We start from the raw sequence: 22,500 nt of genomic DNA, 5'->3' as shown, positions 1-22,500 counted from the left end.
GCGGCTGCTCGAACCGCAGCGATACACACACACACACCAGTGTTTCTGCAGCCCTGAGGCTATGGCAGAACTGAGCAGACAATGAAGCGGCTCGCATGAAACAGCTCACACACACTTCTCCTGCTGCGCCCATGCTCACTGCGGAAATAAAGCAGATCTTACTCCGTAATGTGAATGTTACGCTACACGAGAAGTTTTGCTAATGCTAATCATTATTTAGAGGAGTTAAACTGCAGGCATGCTAATCAAAAGTTATTTAAATATATTTTTGAACATATAGGGTCCTATCATACACCCATACTCGACTAGTGTTCGTTTCGTCAGCTATTTGTTCATTTAGTCCTGTGTCAAATGTGCTTTTATCATATTTTGTCGACCTTGTATGTTTAATCGAGTTTTAGTCGACTAAATGAGCATTTTAGTCTCGTTTTCGTCGATGAAATCTTGGTCATATTTCCGTCCCTCTGCATTGATAATCCCGTCAAAATTATAATCACCATTGTTGTCATTTGAGAAATGTATTTTTTAGTGCTGGGAATCGATAAAAAAAAGTAACTAATTAATCGCAAGTTTTTAATATTTTTCGAGTTTTTAATATTGTAATAATTTCAGTTACTCTCCAAATTAATGTAGAAACTATTTAAAGACAGTATATTTTAAGTATATGGGCCCTATCTTGCACCCAGCGCAATTGACTTTGTACACCGACGCATGTGTCATTCCTATTTTGCACCCGCGCAAAGCGCGCTTTTCCCTCCACAGAAGCACGTCGCTAAACTAGTGAATGAACTTGCGCTCCCTGGGCGGTTCAGCGCAAAAAAGGAGGCGTGTTCCGGCGCAAACAATCCCTGGTGCTATTTTGCTGTTCCATTAAACAATTGCGCCACTGACCAGAAAAAACCTAGTCTAAAGTCAGTGGCGCGTTGCGCGTTGTTCATTATGCTATTTTAAGGGCGCATGCTTGACCATAATGTATAGCGTGCACAACGCGCATACACTTTGCTCATGTAATCTACACAGATGCAACAGTTATTTTTGCAAATCATAAATTGTTACACTAAAAAAATATTAACACATGAGATGACGGAAATCATTGTGGTGTGCCACGAAGATGTGAAAAAATAGGCATAAATCTAGCTTACAAATGATTCAGGCTAATTGTAATAATTAAGGATAAAACCTGTTTGCCCAATAGTGGCAAGACATATATGTATATAAGGACATCTGACAAATTGGTTTGTCCGTCAAGAACCAGGAAAAAAAATCGACTGAAAAACTGAAAAAACTGAAAGACTGAAAAAAAAAAAAGACTGTGAAATCACCTTTACCATAATGTACAACATTACAACTTCACTTCTCTGTCTTTCACTGCTCTTACAAGAACATCAGTCTCCTCGGCTGTGAACCGCTCCTGGCGTGCGCCTGGTAAATACGCCATAATAATAGCAATCCATAATGGAACTTGCGCACCTGCTTTTAAAGGGAATGTTGGATGACGCTCTGATTGGTTTATTCACGTTACGCCCAAACCACACCTATGAATAATGAAGCTACTTCAGACCAACCCATTTTATATTTGCGCCGGGCGCAAGAGCCATTTATCCCGCCGGGAACATAGCAACAGCGCCGAGACCCGCCCACAAAGTTACTTGCGCTTCGCGCTTTGACACTTGCGTTTCAGATCGTTAAAATAGGGCCCAATGTGTTTTAAAGGCATGTTTTTATGAATGAAGGCCAGTATCACTGATGTCTCTATGAAACATTAATGATGTTACAGTATAACTGAAAGATACCAATTTCAACATTTATTAGGCTTTAAAAAATAACAACTTTTAATTTAATTGAACTTAAGACAATCTTAACATAAACCCATTATAAAAAATGTCATATTTACCTGTGGCCTTCCCTGTTAGACATTTAATAAAGTTATCAAACAGCTTTCTTAACTGCATAAATAATAAATGAAATATAGATGAATCATCTTTTCTCTGGGGGTGGCTGTTGAGGGGCTGACGGTGTATGACGGTATATCAATTTCGATTTCAGTATCAAAAATTTTTTTTTTCTTTTTTTTTTTCACTGATTGTTGTTTGTATGCTTTATCTGCTCTCTTGATTGCCTAAGATAAATTTCTCCTAAGGGAGATAATAAAATGTAAATACTAATACTAATACTAATTCATAGCCTACTGTTCATATAAGGAAATAAGGATATGTACGTTATTAACATTTTAAAATTTCACATTTAAAGAAATCTAGTGTTTGATCATATAAACACTAGAAAGCAACTAGATTAGATATATATATTATTATATTAGATACGTATATTGATTAAAGAGCCATAAAGGCACTAGTGGGTAATGACATTACAAATGGAAATTATTATTTTTCGAGCCACAAAATGACTCTAATTTGCTCTATTTTATAATAATAATAATAATAATAATATAATAATAATAATAATTCTCTATTTTAACCTTAATTACTATACTAATTGTAAAATAAGTACCAAAATATCTCAAAATATTCAATAAATATTATTGAACTAAAACTGGCACTGGTAAAATTGGCACATGGTGGAACTTCACGTTCTCCTGTTTAAAATGATATTTGACATGACTTGATGCTAACTGCTAGAATGGGAGAGAAAAACAAAGAAAAGTAGAGGCAAGTCAGGCGCACCAAAAATGTTCTAGGTCTTTAAGGGTTAAAGGGTGTGTTAGTAATATGAGCCTATAGGCGGCGCACAACGTGTGTACTAGTTGTAGTCAAGACCACCTAAACCGAGACCAAGACCAGACCAAGACCAGACCAGACCAGCACTCCTTAAATTCATCTAAAAGATCCACATCTACTGTCTGAGAAATGACTTATATTTAAATACAATTAGAATAGTAAGACACTATAACGCTGTTACCAATCAAATCACTAACAATCAAATTCATGGCACAGAAGTTGCATCTGAATTGGTACAATTACACCTGGATAAATAATGTTCAGATTAATTTAACATTAAAACATTAACATTATTTAACCGTCACAGAATCCTTTATTCAACCGATTTGTTTAAAGCAGCCGATTAATTTAATAACCAAACTTTGCCGAATTAGCAAAGACACAGTTTAAAATATCATTTAATATCAACTTCTTGTTTATTGAACATTTGTGTAAATCAATATCATTTGCAATCACGCTTATATTGATGAAAACAGCTCTCTTGCTCTTGTGATATTGCTTAATTATATTCTCTGTTATAGAAAAAAACGAAATCTCAGAATCTTGTGGGCATTTATATTAATTTTGGCCATTTTTGAGACAATGCTGCATTGATTCTGAACCCGGCAGCACAATAACACAAGAAATCACATTACAAAGAAGTTATTGATGCATTTTAAGCTTAAAGTTTTACATCAAATCACATTAATGATGTTAAATCAGACAATGCTCCGGCAATTTAGTGATATCCCAGCAGGTGTGGTCTTGACTGGTCTTGAGATAAAATCCCGAGTCCTCTAAGTCCGAGACCAAGACAAGACCAAGACCATCAAAAAAATGGTCTTAAGACCGGTCTCGAGACAACTAGTACTAGGCTAGCTTTCAGTCTCTCCTCATGTAAATAGTGAATCCGCCATGGCGTGAGTGCAACTGGCTTTTAAAGGGAAAGGGAGATGAGACTCTGATTGGTTTATTGCACGTTACGCCCAAAACACACCCACGACTCATTAAGAGACGAGGGACGACCCTTTTGGATCATGCGCCGGCGCGCCGACTGTTTTTCCCGTCGTTAAACTAGCAAAAGTGGATTCGGACCCGCCCTAAAAGCACCAGCGCCATGAGCTTCAGACAATGTGCTCAGATCGGTAAAATATGGCTCATAACATCAGATATTTACTTTTTGCAATCAGAGCAGTTTTAATCTGCTAGTATTTTATTATACAAAAACAGGACATACCGAAAAAAGCATGTCGTCTATAAACAAAGAATCAGAATCAGTCAATCAGACTGTGAAAAACAACATGCTGAGCGAGTTGAGGTAATACTAGCCACAAACACTGGTATATATATATGTATTTATAAATATATGATTCATTATCTGGTGATGTATTGCCCTCTAAATCCCACTTGTTGTTAAATACTGTCTATAATATGAATCATTCCTGTCTGCTGTCTTGATAAAGTATTCAGAAGATATTATTCTCACTCCATCATTGCATATTAATGGCTTTTATTAATTCAATAGCAGCTCTTTCATCCGTCAGAATCAATAAATGGATCTTTAATTCAGACGGACAGGATAAAAGGCAGGTACTCGGAGTTAAAAGCAGGCGGCGTGTCGGACAGCACTAAGTGCGGGCGGCACTCGGAGGGATTCAGAACTACAGCCTGAGGCAACAGAGACTGATCCCGGCCTCTGATTGGCTGGAGCTGTGCAAAGAGTCACTGGTGCCGTTTTGTTAGGGGATCTGTATGCCCTGTGACCTCGAAAATACACGAGTGCACACACATGAGCTCCTGCAGGGTTTAGATTTGGATATATCAAGAGCGAGACATTTTCTGAAAAATATACCTGTGCAAAACTCACCATCACAATGCGTTTACAGTGCAATGCAATGCTAGTGAAATAATGCTTTTATTTAAAGGTGCAGTGTGTGATTTTTAGCGGCATCTAGTGGTGAGTTTGCGAATTGCAACCGCTCACCCCTCCCTTACAGAGCACATATACCCCTTTTCCACCAAAGCAGAGCCAGAGCTAGATCGGAGCCAGAGCCTAGTTTCAAATTGGTTCTTTGTGTTTCCACACACAAAGCCCCAGCTCCGAGCCAGGAAAAGTGGTTCTTAAGTAGCACCAAAACATTGCTGGGCTAGAACAGGGCTAGAAGTAAGAACCGATTACGTCAGGCGCTGGGGGCGGGGTCAACAAGACCAACACAAACTTGAGATCCGCCATGTTTGAAATAGCAGCTAATGGAGCTAACAGCTGCTGCTCGTTTGTAATCTCCGTCTATACAAATTACGGCGAACTACATGAATGCGTTGGATTCGCTGTGTTTGCGTTGTGTTTTGATGCCGATGTAGGATCGTAAAGTGAATGAACAGTGAAAAGTTGAATGGCTTCTCCTTCTCACTTTTTGTGAATGAATAGTAACGCAACGTTTGCATTGTTGATGGAAGGCTTGTTCGCAGCGGTGCTGTGCAGAGACCGATCGCCGTATGATAATGAGTCCAGCGAGAGCATACAACTCCTTATGCTTTTGATTCACTCATGCGGTTTTTTATATCATACGTGGATCGGTCTGCGCAGTGACGATGTGTCTCGAACAAGCCTGGTGTGTGTGTGTGTGTGTGTGTATTTCCCGCCAGGGTTGCCAGGTTTTCACAACAAACCCACCCAATTGCTACTCAAAACAAGCCCAATCGCGTTCCAGGGGGGGATTCCCCAGTAAAAATCACATTTGGGGGTAAAATATGTGTTTTTTGGCACTAAAATTCGCATTCCCGGGGCTAAATATCACATAATTGGGGTCGCTTCATCCCGCGGACATGAAAAAACAGCCCGCGGCAAAACCACATACTTGGCAACATTGCCGCTGCCTCGCTAGCTTTGCTGAGAGAGATGAGACGTATACAGTGACGTAAGACATGGCTCTGTTGTGGCTCTCAGCCCGTGGAAAAGCAAACCGGTTCTTAGAAGGCTCCTTAGTCGAACCAACTATGAACTGGGACTAGCTCTGGCTCTGAATTAGCTCTAGCACTGCCTTGGTGGAAAAGGGGTTATAGAGAAGCTACGGTGGCCATCACAGGACAAAGATGTCATCGTGTGAGACAGCAGAGAGTGGCTAGCGCTCTGTAGAGAAGTTTGTCCCTTTAGGGCTACCATAGAAACATAGCGGCACAAAATGGCGGCTTCACTGTAAGGGACCCGCGGTGTGTGTAGATAGAAACGGCTCATTCTAAGGTAGTAAAAACATAATGGTTCATTATATAAGGTCTTTATACTCCACTGAAAACATAGTTATGTATATTATATGGCATTTCTGTCAATAGACCCTTGTTAATATTACACACTGCACCTTTAATGCCATATTGCTTATCAAAATACATTTGCGCTCTCACCTGATTTTTGGCGAGCAAGTGGGCGACGTCCTCATGCCTCCGTTTCGCTGTTTTTTCTTGGGCGACAGAGCCGACATCTGCTCTTCCTCAACTACTGAAACATCAGCAACAGTCACAGAACTCACTCATTAACATTAAAACACTGCAAACATGCATCAGACAGGAGGAGGACGAGCCGTGTGGAAAGAGAAACAGTGGGGCGTTTGATTAGCAGTCCTTCAGCAGTGTTAGTTTCACACGCACCACCGTGACAATGTTACTTCACTCACTTTTTAAACGCATCCGGCCTGATATATGGACAAACAGCTTTCAAACAGGGTCTAATATTCATTTATAATATAATATAACTAATATTAACATTCGTGTGGGCAATGGCTGGTGAAGGAAATTAACCGTGCCATAAATATTTCTTTAATATTTTTATATTATTTAATTAATTATGAAATAATAGTTAATTATGTCTTAACTTTTACAGCTTTATTTTAGTTTAGCTTTAACTATAAAACTATTAGGTTCGCAACTCATTCTTTTAAAATATATACGTAAAAAACGCATGCGTGTCTAGTTTTTAATTCACATAACCTTTTTGCATCTTGCCATTTATAAAAATAAAAAGTAGTATTTTTTTAGTCTGGACTGAATTCAGTGTGCAATTTTCTTGCTTGTTTAAAAAGAAAATGAAATCACTTTTTTTTGCTTTTTTTTTTACATTTTAGATGCAATCGTAACTCTTTTCCCCATATTTTCATTTGAGTAAAATATGAATCCGTTACGCTGTCATATTACAGTGTAATTATACATTTAAGAACTGAGTAGCACATGCACTTACTATAGACTTGGCCGGCGTCATGTGACATAGCTGGGGGCGTGGCATGGGGGCGGAGTCGGCATTGCGTCATAGCTGGGGGTGTGGCGTGGGGCGGAGTCGGCGTCACGTCATAGCTGGGGGCGTGGCGTGGGGGCGGAGTCTGCGTCGTGTCATAGCTGGGGGCGTGGCATGTGGCGGAGTTGGCATCATGTCATAGCTGGGGGCGTGGCGTGGGGGCGGAGTCGGTGTCGTGTCATAGCTGGGGGCGTGGTAAGGGGCGGAGTCGGCGTAGTGTCATAGCTGGGGGCGTGGCGTGGGGGCGGAGTCGGCATTGCGTCATAACTGGGGGTGTGGCGTGGGGGCGGAGTCGGCATTGCGTCATAGCTGGGGGTGTGGCGTGGGGCCAGAGTCGGCATTGCGTCATAGCTGGGGGCGTGGGGGCGGAGTCGGCATTGCGTCATAGCTGGGGGCGTGGCGTGGGGCGGAGTCGGCGTCACGTCATAGCTGGGGGCGTGGCGTGGGGGCGGAGTCGACGTCGTGTCATAGCTGGGGGCGTGGCATGGGGCGGAGTCGGCATCATGTCATAGCTGGGGGCGTGGCGTGGGGGCGGAGTCGGTGTCGTGTCATAGCTGGGGGCGTGGTAAGGGGCTGAGTCGGCGTAGTGTCATAGCTGGGGGCGTGGCATGGGGCGGAGTCAGCATTGCATCATGCAGCTCCGCCGACCCCCATATAGACAGGCCAAGCTCATAACTCACCCAGTCTTTCCATGAAGACGTTCATTCAGTGTTCCTCAATTTAATGGATTAAAAGTATATTTTACATACATTTAATGTTTTAAAATGATCATAAAACGTATCTTGTGCTGTGAAATTGACATGTCAGTGTCACAATATTATTAGAATTACTGACAATAGTGACGTTTTTAATTTACTTTTTTATAGCAGCCGTCTTCATCAAAAGACTGTGATTTATGAAGTAGCCGCTATTATGTGGTGTAATATTTGTGGGAATAAGTGTCGTACATGTGATGTGACTATCAGCTTGAAGCACAAGCATGAGCCCAGTCCATCCCATCATGAAATAAAGAAGACTTCTGAGTGTGTTGTACATTAATAACCTCGCGCATTATGTGGCTGTGATCGCTCATCGGGAAAAACTGCTTTAACGATAAATTGAGTCCCGTGTCAAGCATGACTTTATTGGCGTTTTGTTCGACAAACTTTTGCAATTGCAATGAATGAAATCTCTTGTTTTAATCTTTACAGTAACACCAGCATCATGTAGAGCAGATGTTTGATTGTAATGGACGAACGTCTCCGTCTGTTATTAAACTTCAGATCAGAGTTTTTTAACTCACTAGAGGTGCAGAAACGCCACAGGGAAACTGCATCAAGCAAAAATAAATCATAATCATTACAAAGAGTAAAGATAAAGCGTCTAACAAGGGTTCATTCTAATGGCTCGTCTTCCCCCACGGCATATGGAGGAGATGACGTTTTGTGGGCGTTCCCAGTAAAGCAGAACAAGTCTATAGGGTTAGGTTTGGGATTAATTGCACGTAATTATGCATAATTTATAATCTAGAGCAGGGTTATTCAAATCTTGCCCTGGAGGGCCAATGCGCTGCAGAGTTTAGCTCCAACCCCGATCAAACTCACCTACCTGTGATTTTCTAAAGAACCTGAAGACATTGATTAGCATGTTCAGGTGTGTTTGATTAGGGTTAAAGCTAAACTCTGCAGGAAACTGGATCTCGTGGGCCAGATTTGAGGATCCCTGATCTAGAGTAACTACATGTAAAATGACTAACAACGACACTGTAAAATAAAGTGTTACCAATTATTCACTTGTTTTCGGTTTTTCCCCCTGATCTACAAACACGTAATGAAATGTCTTATTTTAGGACCGTTTTAGTACTTCCGTTAGTCCACATGCATCTCCCACAAGGGCAGGCCGAGTCTTACGGAGTCTGGAGGTGGAGCTGGAATGAAATCTGTATTTAACAGGCAGACTGCAGGCCCGATGCAGACGGGTGGCATCAGCGCCGCTCTGATACAGGTCTCTAGAGCTGGCCAGACTGAGTCTGTGCAGGTATGAGGCGGCCGGCGACAGCAAACTCCCTTTACGGTTATTGACTAAAGGCACGGACACACGGACGCCTGGGACAGCAGGGGGCGCTCTCACTGAGATCAGACCTCTGCTGAGGGGGGGTTTGGGATTCTGGGGCTGGAATGATGGATTGAGCTCATCGTTTACTGTCAAGATTAAAAAATAACATGGATTTACTGTTGCTAACGTATGACTGATATAATACATTTTTATCTCAATTTTACTTGAACTATAATTTAAAGTGAACATTTAGCTTAAAGGGATAGTTCACCCAAAAATGAAAATTAGCCCATGATTTACTCACCCTCAAGTCATCCGAGGTGTGTATGACATTCTTCTATCAGTTATATTACAAAAGTCCAGGCTAATCCAAGCTTTATAATGGGATTTATAGTTGCTCTGTTTTTGAAGTCCATAAAAAGTGCATCTGTCCATCATATAACTGCTCCACACGGCTCTGAGGTGTTAATAAAGGCCTTCTGAAGCCAATCAACGCGTTTGTGTAAGAAAAATATCCATATTTAAAACTTTATCAAGTAAACTTTCGGCCGACCGCTTTCTGTGGAAAAGTGTTGAATGTTGAAAGTGAAACTCAAGATGTGACGTCATGACGAGCGGACCTGAGCGTTAGTCTTTCCATACGCAGGGGAACTTTCAACTATTTTTCCATAAATTGAACAGGGAAGGCGGTCGGCCGAAAGTTTACTTGATAAAGTTTTAAATATGGATATTTTTATTACACAAACGCGTTGATTCGCTTCAGAAGGCCTTTATTAACACCCCAGAGCCGCGTGGAGCAGTTATATGACGGACAGATGCACTTTTTATGGACTTCAAAAACAGAGCAACTATTACTGCTATTATAAAGCTTGGATTAGCCTGGACTTTTGTAATATAACTCCGATTTTATTAGTCTGAAAGAAGAATGTCAAACACACCTCGGATGACTTGAGGGTGAGTAAATCATGGGCTAATTTTCATTTTTGGGTGAACTATCCCTTTAAGTATTTTTATGGAAAATATTTGTAAAAACATTCAACGTTGTTTTCACCTGTAATATTAAAGACAGATGCTACAGTCAAACCAAAATCTATTCAGACACCTTCAACATTTTCTCACATTATTACGGTTTATTTGCTATATTTTAGATAATGGAGATATAATATGAGCAGAACTCGGAGTTAAACTGTGTCAGAACAAACAGATCACTTTGATAGAAAGGGATGTAATGGATTACAATCAGCTGTTAGATTTAAGGACACAATGAGATAATACCAGTTTAGCAATGCTTCATTTAGTTCAGTCTGTGGGGTCAAAGGTCACATTAGCAATTAAAGACAAGACACTTCAGCACAAAGTGTCGGAATTATTTTGGTCCCAAATTTGTATACATTTTTGGGTATAATACGTCACAGTTTACTTTATTTTGCTCTCCTATAGTGTCCTGCACACGCTAGTCAAACATTATATCTGTGTCTGAATCATTTTTGGTTAGACTGTATATTCAAATTATTTTGAAACCTGATATTTTTATTATTATTTAATGTGCTACTTGAAAATACTATTGTTTTATATAATGGAAAAAATATATCCAGTGCATGATTTTTTAAAATATCGATTATCTGTATTAATTCTAAAGTTTGAATTATTTATAATTATATATTGATTTATTATTGACATCTATCAGGACGTAAACTAAAATTAGCTGACATATTCTGAATTATTTTAAACTTCAACTTGTGAAAACAATACAAACGAATGAAAGCTAAAGCAGTGAAATATAAGCCGTTTATAAAGGATAACGCCACACCATCAGAACTGCAGCAGCGCCATCTGGTGCTTCATGAGAGCAGGTGCACGATATTCAGATACACTGGAAATACACAGACCCTGACTGACTTTAAACATCTCCTAAATATGATCAATGAGCTAAAGAGCATTTGTTTTTGAATGACACTTGCTTTATGCAGTTACATATTTATGTATTTTTGGGGGGGCTGCTGTATATAAGCCTTCTGTATATGGTATTTCTACACCTTAATTTTGCGCAAATACACCAGAAAAAGTCACATTAAATGTTTTTATGAGTAAAGGTTTGGATGTGAACAGAAGAATAAAGGAAGAAACAGCAGGTTAAGAAACAATGAGTAAAAGTGGAAGAGAGACTTACTTGATTTGATGTATCCGTTATAGTTACTTTTAGCTGATAAAATGCAAAGACAAAATGAAGTTAAGACACATGGAGCAATCACATGATGAACCAGTGAGCATATGAGTAACTAAAAGCAAATAAATTATGCTAATGTGGCCGTTTTTTCTACAGAACTGACCATCTTTAAAAAAAAACTATAGTCTATAAATGAACATGTTAAATAAAAGTAAATAAGTGAATCACCATGGGAAAAGAAAACCTACACAAAAATGTTAGCCAAAAAACATGCGCATCCTTAGAAGAAACAGTACACTATCCAGCCACCACTATCCTTTCATCCTCATATATACAACTGACCGACCAGGCATAACATTATGACCGTGAATAACACTGATGATCTCTTCATCTCCTGTTAGTGCGTGGGATAGTGAACATTTCGTCCTCAAAATTGATGTGTTAGAAGCAGGAAAAATGGGCAAGCGTAAGGATTTGAGCGAGTTTGACAAGGGCCAGATTGTGTTGGGTCAGAGCATCTCCAAAACTGCAGCTCTTGTGGGGTGTTCCCGGTCTGCAGTGGTCAGTCTCTATCAAAAGTGAAGGACCAGTGGAGAACCGGCCACAGGGTCATGAAGGACCAGTGGAGAACCGGCCACAGGGTCATGAAGGACCAGTGGAGAACCGGCCACAGGGTCATGAAGGACCAGTGGAGAACCGGCCACAGGGTCATGAAGGACCAGTGGAGAACCGGCCACAGGGTCATGGAGGACCAGTGGAGAACCGGCCACAGGGTCATGGAGGACCAGTGGAGAACCGGCCACAGGGTCATGAAGGACCAGTGGAGAACCGGCCACAGGGTCATGGAGGACCAGTGGAGAACCGGCCACAGGGTCATGAAGGACCAGTGGAGAACCGGCCACAGGGTCATGGAGGACCAGTGGAGAACCGGCCACAGGGTCATGGAGGACCAGTGGAGAACCAGCCACAGGGTCATGAAGGACCAGTGGAGAACCGGCCACAGGGTCATGAAGGACCAGTGGAGAACCGGCCACAGGGTCATGGAGGACCAGTGGAGAACCGGCCACAGGGTCATGGTGGACCAGTGGAGAACCGGCCACAGGGTCATGGGCAGCTCATTGATGCCCGTGGGGAGCGAAGGCTGGCCCGTGTGATCAAACAGACGAGCTACTGGAGCTCAAACTGCTCAAGAAGTAAATGCTGGTTCTGATAGAAAGGGGTCAGAATACATAGAGCATCTCAGTTTGTTGTGTATGGGGCGGCATAGCCGCTGACCAGTCAGAGTGTTGACTTGGCCTCCAAATTCCTCTGTGGGATGTGCTGAACAAACAAGTCCGATCCATGGAGGCCCACCTCGCAACTTACAGGACCTAAATGATCTGCTGCTGACATCTTGCCAGATACCACAGCACACATTCAGTGGAGTCCATGCCTCGACAGGTCAGCAAACACCAACACAATATTAGTCATAATGTTATGCCTGATCGGTGTATATACTGCAGTATTTATGAGTCCCATCTTCCTATGAGTGTTAGTGAGTAATTCCAATCACCAGATCTAATGTATTAGCATAAACAACACTTCAAGGACATATTCAGAGAAAGACCGCTGTGTTATTCCAAACATTAAAATGAAGAGTTAATGAATAACAGAACTAAACTACTGCATTATTACATTTCACACATACAACATGCAGGATACCAAGGTACTGTACATCCACGGGCCGCCACTAGATGGCACTGCACCAGCCAGATGGCACATACACAGGCGGCGGGCACAGATGACTACACAGGCCACCTGGGGAGGCGTTCACTTACAGGAGTGTAAAGTGGTCGTGTTATCATACAGAGACACGGGAGAGAAGGGGAAGCCACGTTGCAGAACCTCCATGTTACTAGCCACACTGTCTGACATGCACGAGCAGCCATGTTCTGCCCCACCGCAAGCTACACAACATGCCAGACGCATTCTCTTGTAGGTGGACTTCTTGTCTGGGGTCATGGGGTGGATGAGGGGAAAGGAGGAGGAGAAGCATGTTAATGGATGGGAGCATTATTTCACTAACAGAAGCTGGACATCTGGAAACTACAGCGGGCCTAGTATAGAGCCCTGAGGAACACCGTCAGAAAATCATGTTTGTTATCAAGTTACATACAATGAGTCAAATCTGTTGTCTTTTTCAAACTATTAGCTTAAATTAGCTTGTTTATATTCCTATTCTATTTTTGAGATGCAGTTGAAATGCATGGAGGTGAATGAGAAGGAGATATCAGGAGCTCACTGTAACGTGTCCTGCTATAGTATTTAAAATATATACGATTTACCTCTTAAATGATACGAAACACAAACTTTTACCTCATAGATCACAAAAATCTGTTCCACCCTCAAACTTCTCTCGGGTCATTTTGACCCGAAGCACCGAGTTTTTATCAGAGTGGTCCAAAGACCCTAGGACTTGTCACACTTGAACTACGAATGCACAAAAATTGACTGGATTCGAGGAGTTTATGTGATTGTACTAAAAAAGTAACAAATCCTTCCCTCGCGGGTCAATTTGACCCCTGCTGCGTTCACACCAAACGTGAACAGAGCGTCTGGAGCGAGTGATTTCCATGTTAAGTCAGTGTAAAGGTCCTGTGGCGCGATGGACGCGATTTCGACTCGTCTTTTGTGAGTGATTTTATTTGGTGTTTTTTGTGCATTCGCGTGTTTGAAGCGAATTCGTGTCTGACGTTGAGTTGAAAAATCTGAACGTTGGCACGTACAGGAGCCTGCCTACTGCTGTAACGTGGTGAAGTGATTTGATGAGAAACCCTGTATAACTTAAAAATACTACTGTTATTGTGTCACAAAATGTAGTTTTAAGACTTTTTCAGGTGAGAATGAAGTTGTTTAAAGCTCAAATCTGTGGTTTATTTATAAAGAGAGCGCCTATTGGAACATGTGATCTGGTGTGTGTGGAGTTGAACATGTGATCTGGTGTGTGTGGAGTTGAACATGTGATCTGGTGTGTGTGGAGTTGAACATGTGATCTGGTGTGTGCGTAGTTGAACATGTGATCTGGTGTGTGTGGAGTTGAACATGTGATCTGGTGTGTGTGGAGTTGAACATGTGATCTGGTGTGAATAGGCTTGTTCGACTTCACCCAGCGATGCGCAGACCGATCGGTGGCTGACTTGAAGCAGTGCATGCCGGTTAGAAATTTTGTCCGACTTGAGGCAGCGCCGATGCCACGTGACAGTGACGTATGTCAACAAAGTGCCGCGAGAGCGATTCGAGAGCAGCCGGCGATTACAGCCGGTGCAGTTTCTCCAAAGCAGCTGCTCGAGGCTGCACGGGCTCTGATGACGACACAGCCGTTCCACGATTGGCCAGATTCACCGCATGACAGCGATCACGTGTGTTTCGTGTTTATTCTAAAACCTTCAGCTCCACTAATGCGCACAAATCTGTTTTTTATAACAGTAAAACCTCCTTTCATGTAGTCGCGATGTTATATTGTCATGTTTATCAAAATATAACTGATTAAAAACATAGACCCCACTTCATTGATAGTGTAGGCTTATATGTTGAACTTTATTCTTGTAAAAACACACGCTGTATTAAGCAGTGCATAAAGTATTACATGACAATAATGTCTCTGAAACATCTGTGTATTGCCAAATATTGCATTTATTTCACTTCAGCTGATAAAGTGTGCAAACACAGCGCGAGCGTCACCGCGGGAAGCAGAAAGTGTCCGACTTCACGTCTGTGTTTGCAGCTGCTCCCCGCCTGCACGCGGCTACTCTCGCCGATCAGTTGCATCCAGCCGCAGCCGATGTCCAACACACCTTGTGTGTAGTTGAACATGTGATCTGGTGTGTGTGGAGTTGAACATGTGATCTGGTGTGTGTGTAGTTGAACATGTGATCTGGTGTGTGTGGAGTTGAACATGTGATCTGGTGTGTGTGGAGTTGAACATGTGATCTGGTGTGTGTGGAGCTGAACATGTGATCTGGTGTGTGTGTAGTTGAACATGTGATCTGGTGTGTGTGGAGCTGAACATGTGATCTGGTGTGTGTGGAGTTGAACATGTGATCTGGTGTGTGTGTGTGTGTGTGAGCTCCAGTGGATCAGCGGCGCTCATTAACCCGGCGAGAGCAGCCTTCCCTCAGCTAGTTCTTCTGCCGTCTGCCGCTGGCTCTGATGAACACCTACAAAACTCTCAAAATTCAAACTAAAAATGCTGAAACTTTACCGAAAACTGATTGTATAATGTCTGCATGTGTCTCTGAATGCATACTGAAGAGAGACTGACTTTAGGACCCAGAGGAACAGCTCATCCACTCCATATATAGAGCTATAACGCCATCTAGAGTCATGAAATATCATCTTATATTGTCGTCAGAGACCCAAAATGACCTAAAGGGAGATATTTTGAGCTGGATTATGCAGTTATTTTGAATTTAAGTTGAAAAAATGAACTTAAATTGTATTATTTATTGATGAAATCTAGTTATTTAAAGGCAAATAAAATAAAAATGCATGAAAAAATAATTATAACAATTAAATTATATTTCTGGACCCCCCAAAAAAGTATAATTTAAGGGCTACGGGTCATTTTGACCCACGAGGGAAGGATTTGTTACAGGTTGCGAGGGAAGACTGAGGGTTAAAAACAAAACAAAACCAAAACAACATTGGGTTATAATCTAAACTCAAAACTCAATGATCCTCAGAAAAGCCCAAGTCCTGTTAGGAGTCTGTTAGGACAGGGGAAAGTAAAGCATCTCCTGCTGATGATGGATGATGGACAGTGGGTTGATGGGATGAGGTTTTACAGTCACACATGCAGCAGGCTACAGTAGCAATCTGCATTAACACATGAAGGCAGTCATTACTCACAATACAACACTATCAGAGGGTGAGGGGAATGATCGGATCCAGGGCAGCGAGAAAAAGGGAAAATGTAAAATGTGTCAATTACTAAAAAAAGTGGAGGTAAAAAAGGTCAATAATGTGGCCGGACGGTGCAGAGACTTTGAAAAAATTAAATGAAAAAGAAATTAAAAAAATAACACCTCCATAGGGACTTCTCTTTGTAAATACACATACGATTTGTTGAGAATGAATTCTTCTTCTGTTATGCATCTAAATAATTGTTTGCCAGCTGTGGGGAAAATTGTGGTAAAGTGCAATGTAAGATCCCAAAACATAAGGAAACACGCCAGGCATTAAGAGCCAGGGGGTGAAAACTTTTGCACAGGATGAAGATGTCCAAATGTGCATTATTTTGTTTAACCCTCATCCTCCCCTTTTAAAAATTGAGAGTTCATCTAGGACTTTTTGTGGTTGAAATTTTAAAAGGTAACAAATCCTTCCCTCACGGGTCAATTTGACCCTTAGGAATGAATGAAACGCTTCAGTACACATTGAAAAACATACAAAATGCTCAAAATGTAAAAGCTAAAACTGATTGTATAATGTGTATCTGAATGCATACTGAAGAGAGACTGACTTTAGGACCCAGCGGAACAGCTCATCCGCTCCATATAGAGCTATAACGCCATCTAGAGTCATGAAATATCATCTTATATGTTTTTTTTACACAAGAGGTTGGTCAAAGACACCAAATGTGAGATATTTTGAGCTAAATTAAAAGGGTTATGCATGAGTTATTGTGAATTTAAGTTGAAAGAATGTGAAGAATGTGCTTAAATTATATTATTTATTGATAAAATCTATGATTTATTTTGACCCACGAGGGAAGGATTTGTTACAAAGTGCGAGGGAAGGTATTAATGGGATGAGGGTTAAATATCAATTCGTTTAATTTAGTGCTGCCCTTCAGAAGCAACAGTAGATTCTCACATGTTTACCAGAAGACAAATAAAGTACAATTAACCTTGATCTTCAAATTCAATACGTTTTCACCCCCGGCTCTTAATGCGTTGTGTTTCCTTCAGAAGCATCAGTGACTGTTTCAACCGTTTTGTAATAGTTGTGTTTGAGTCGCTCAATCGTCCTCAGATCAGAATCACACACTCACTGATGGAGAGGCTCAAATATGCAGAAGATGCTGAAACTGATTCTGAAGAACGTTGGGCAGTTTAACTGCTCAGGACAAACAAGAGACTCGAGAACAACCATCATTAAACACACACACAGCCGTGGATCATCAGGGAACGACACACACACTCACACACACACACACACACACACACACACACACTCACAGCCTTGGATCATCAGGGAACGACACACACACACACACTCACAGCCGTGGATCATCAGGGAACGACACACACACTCACACACACACACACACACTCACAGCCGTGGATCAACAGGGAAAGACTCACACACACACACACACACACACACACACACACACACACACACACACACACACACACACACACTCACAGCCGTGGATCATCAGGGAACGACACACACACTCACACACACACACACACACACACACACTCACAGCCGTGGATCAACAGGGAACGACACACACTCACACACACTCACTCACAGCCGTGGATCATCAGGGAACGACACACACACTCACACACACACACACACACTCACAGCCGTGGATCATCAGGGAACGACACACACACACACACACACTCACAGCCGTGGATCATCAGGGAACGACACACACACTCACACACACACACACACACACACACTCACAGCCGTGGATCAACAGGGAACGACACACACTCACACACACTCACTCACAGCCGTGGATCATCAGGGAACGACACACACACTCACACACACACACACACACACACACACACACACACTCACAGCCGTGGATCATCAGGGAACGACACACACACACACACACACACACTCACAGCCGTGGATCAACAGGGAACGACACACACTCACACACACTCACTCACAGCCGTGGATCATCAGGGAACGACACACACACTCACACACACACACACACACACACACACACACACACACACACACACTCACAGCCGTGGATCATCAGGGAACGACACACACACACACACTCACAGCCGTGGATCATCAGGGAACGACACACACACTCACACACACACACACACACACACACACACACACACACACACACACACACACAGACACACACACACACACACACACACACACTCACACACAGACGTGGATCATCCAGGTAATGACACACACACTCACACACACACACACTCACAGCCGTGGATCATCCAGGTAATGACACACTCACACACACACACACACACTCACACACAGCCGTGGATCATCAGGGAACGACACACACACTCACACACACACACACACACACACACACACACACAGACACACACACACACACACACACACTCACTCACAGCCGTGGATCAACAGGGAACGACTCACACACACACACACACACACACACACACACACACACACAGACGTGGATCATCCAGGTAATGACACACAGGATTGAGAATCAAGAGTATGTAAACTTTAGAATGGGTCATTTTTATAAACTCAGCTATTTTTTTGTCTGATGGACTGTATGTAAACATCCTTCATGTAAAATATCTGACTCAGGACAGCACTGAATAAACAAAACAGCATTTAGTTTGATCCCTCTTATTTTGTTCAAATTATTCACGTTTTCACAGATTGAGCAAGACTGTATATCTGAAGGCGATTATTAATACATCTTCTCATGGTAATAATGAATAAGCTGTGATAACTTACTCCGTTTGCATCCGCACTTCTTGATCCGCTTTGCGTCTGTGATGTCATCGTGACAAGCTTTACAGTAGAAAAGTGCCCTGATGGAAAAAGACGATCTTTCTCAAAGCATCCACACAACAGAAGAGCTGATGAGAGTCTGTATCTGGACATGAACTCCTCACCTCTTCACCTCTTTGGCATCACTGGCGATGAAGAAGCCCAGCGTTCCCTCCTGCATCTTCACGTGATTGCCCGGGTTAATCAGCGTGCTGTGGAAAACAACACACACTCTCAAACCCCTCTTATGCCACTGTAACCTGTATCGTTATACATTAGGCTAATCGTTATATTAAAATGCTAGCTTACTTTGTTGCAAATGACAAAGCCTGGCAGTGCCACTGCTAAATACCCGTTATATTCAACCTGTTATATTCAACTCGTACAGATCGGGGCTTAAAGTCCCACTGAAGTGCCTTGAAACACGCAGCATTATTCAGTGTGTTGACGTAATTTCCCCTGAAACGGCTCAAGCTGTTAGCAGCTCCTCCCCTTTATTGACATTTACGTTACATTTATGCAATTGGCAGAAGCTTTTATCCAAAGCGACTTGCATTGCATTCAAGGTACACATTTTACATTTTGTCAATTCTTGCTTTCCCTGGGAATCGAACCCATGACCTTGGCGTTGCTAGCGCCATGCTCTACTGTTTGAGCTATAGGAAAGCTATTAGAACAAAGAAACTCTTACAGGTTTGGAACAACTTGAGAGTAAGTAAACGATGACATGATTTTCATTTTTGGGTGAACTATCCCTTTAAGGCAAACATAATCATACTAAAAGCTAAAAAACGTCCATTTTGATTTCAGGGGGGCTTTAAAGAAAATCCGGAACTTCCCACTGGTATTTATGGCTTTGTGGTGGCGTTTATGTGTGATACGATCTTTACGACATGACTTGAACGCACCAATAATAACAGTTAATGTGTCACAACGTGCACGGGCTAGGGTCGGGCTTGATTTTTTGGGCCCGATCTAAGCTCGACTCCAGACTCAGATGAACTCCGCCTCTGTTCCTAACCACTTCTTTGGACCAAGGTATTCAGCGGGACAAAAAACCCCTGGCCTTTGGCCCAGAGGAAGCCCTGGAAGAGACCATGGAAACGCACTAGCACACCTGCCTTTGGCCCGACAGTGGAAACACGGCTAATGACAAATACATTTTTAACAATCACTTGCCGCCACCTGGTGGTGAAAGAATGTAATAATACAATCGTTATTTGAAGTGCCAAGTTACTTTCATAGGGTGGTTTGCTCTATTTTGATCGCTTCCGTAGACATCAGTGCTATATCGGAAATATAAACGTTTATCCCAGTTCTTCTGTGATCATATGAATATAATAGATCTGACTGTTCCGGTGCGATTTTGTCAAAGGATTTTCATTTTAGGGGAGCTCAGCACCCAGTGAGGGTAGGAAAAAAACACACTTTAGTTAAGGGTCTTATTAACTAGTAGTTTATTAGTATGCATATTAGGATATTGGCTGTCTATTATTCATACTTATAAAGCAAATATTAATGCCTTATTCTGCATGACCATATTGTACATGCCTTAATCATACAGTGTAGGCAGGTTTATAATCACTGAGATCCCAAATGTGAGGTTTGGGGGGTTTGAGGGCACGGCCCCTCGAGAACATTTTGACTTCTATGATCTACATATGTGCATTTTAAGATGTTCTGAACGCCTAAAAATGAGATAACAACAGCTTGAAAACCATGTCAGTGGCAGATATGACTAAGTTTTACCATTTTCATCAGTGAAGAAAGTAAACATATGTTTAACTGATATTTATATGTTTTATGTATCATTTTTGTAGACATGTTAATTTACTGAAGGCTAACAGGAAAGCTGGGTAATTAAATGTATTAAATTAATTCACAATATGCACACATTTATTACTAATCTCATGCCCAATACAGGCTGAATAAAGATGAGCTTTTTTATTTACTGAGAGCTACAAATGGAATTATTAATTTACAATATGCACACATTTATTACTAATATTATTTCTTGTTTGTTAATTATATTATACATGACATTACATAGGTCTATTTCAAATGAAATGAAAATTAAAACCGTTGATTTTACACTCATTACAAGTGCATATTTTAATGTAATGTGTTCTCATGGCAATTTAAAATTGTAGTCCATGTATATAGCAAATAACTTTCATAAAACATCAGATTTATATTTAAATCAGGTTTATGTTTTTAATTACAAGCAAAAATAATCAGTGGTGAAAATTGTGAGTTACTTGATTCTGATTTCTGAAGTGTAGCCTATTCTTTTAACAGAGAAAACATCCATCAAAATTATTAAAGCAGTACAATGAATGCATCTTGAAAAGAAAGAACTGCTTTTTTAACATAAAATGGTTAATGTACAAATGGTTTAATTAACCTGTGAGAAAACCTCTACAGACTGGTTGTCATAAATGTTACCAGATTATTGGTTGCTTTCTCAAATATTGCACGGCTGTATTTTTAGTGCTAGCAGTCAAAAATAAAACTTGGAGAAATATTGAAATATTGTTGATCTCATGTTTTTTTGTTCTTACTGAGAATCATCCATAAAAGAGTAAGCTACATTTTTAATTTGCAGGGTATAAGCAGAGATGTATAAATTACTAGAGACACATACTTGAGTAAAAGTACAAGTTCCTTATCAAAAAAGTGACTTGAGTAGAAGTTGAAGTGCTCTTTAAGCACCACACTTAAGTAGAAGTACTAAAGTATTCAACATTTTTTGTACTTAAGTATTGCAAGTAGTTTATATTAAAATGTACTACTCAAGTACTGAAAGTAAAAGTACAAGTATTGGGTTATGTAGTTATTTAAGAAAGTAGTCAAAAGTTTGAACATCATATTGTTTTTATTATTTCAAATGATTAAGCTAAAGGACAATCACAATGTTGGTAGGTAATTTTTCTACATATTGTCATATAAATAACCTAAAAATACTGTAGTTCATTAAGATTAAATCTTACTATAACCACTCTTAATAAAAAAAAATGGGGTAAGCACACTTATATTCTCATTTCAAGAGGTGTTCTGAGTAAATTATTTGTAACACTTTACAATATGGTCTGATTTGTTAACATTACATTAGTTAATGTATTAGACTAATAACTAACATGAACTAACCATGATCAATACATTTGTTACTGTATTTATTAATCTTTGTTAATCTTAGTTAATAAAAATACAGCTGTTCATTTTTTGTATATGTTACTTCACAGTGCACATTAACTATGTAAACAAATAGAGAGCAATTTGAGCGCAAGACGCAGACGCTCGTGTTGTTTTAAAGACAGTGAATGCGCGCTCGCGGGGCTCTCTCTCTCTCTCTCTCTCTCTCTCTCTCTCTCTCTCTCTCTCTCTCTCTCTCTCTCTGTCTCTTTCGCACTCTCGCGCGCGCTCTCTCTCATGCGCGGTAATGTGGGTTTGGAATGGAATGATTCGTAACATTTTTATAATTGTAACGAGTAACGATGCTGCACATAAAAAAAATATCGGAGTAAAAGTATTAAACTCATCGAAAATAT

General features: G+C 41.0%; 1 protein-coding gene across 1 annotated transcript in view; it reads right to left on the bottom strand.

The window, feature by feature from the left end:
* The window catches only part of kcnma1b (potassium large conductance calcium-activated channel, subfamily M, alpha member 1b), a 195,746-nt gene that overhangs the window by 44,019 nt on the left and 129,227 nt on the right, over positions 1-22,500 (bottom strand). Inside the window, 5 exon segments of the mRNA XM_079846150.1 lie at positions 6,114-6,207; positions 11,201-11,233; positions 13,015-13,188; positions 18,917-18,993; positions 19,078-19,164. Of these exon segments, the coding sequence (XP_079702276.1) occupies positions 6,114-6,207; positions 11,201-11,233; positions 13,015-13,188; positions 18,917-18,993; positions 19,078-19,164 (465 nt within the window).

The sequence above is a fragment of the Gobio gobio genome (genome assembly GCF_949357685.1).
Source record: "Gobio gobio genome assembly, chromosome: 20".
Classification (NCBI taxonomy): domain Eukaryota; kingdom Metazoa; phylum Chordata; class Actinopteri; order Cypriniformes; family Gobionidae; genus Gobio; species Gobio gobio.
The sequence above is the reverse complement of the archived record's forward strand: the minus strand, read 5'-3'. Positions and strand labels throughout refer to the sequence as shown.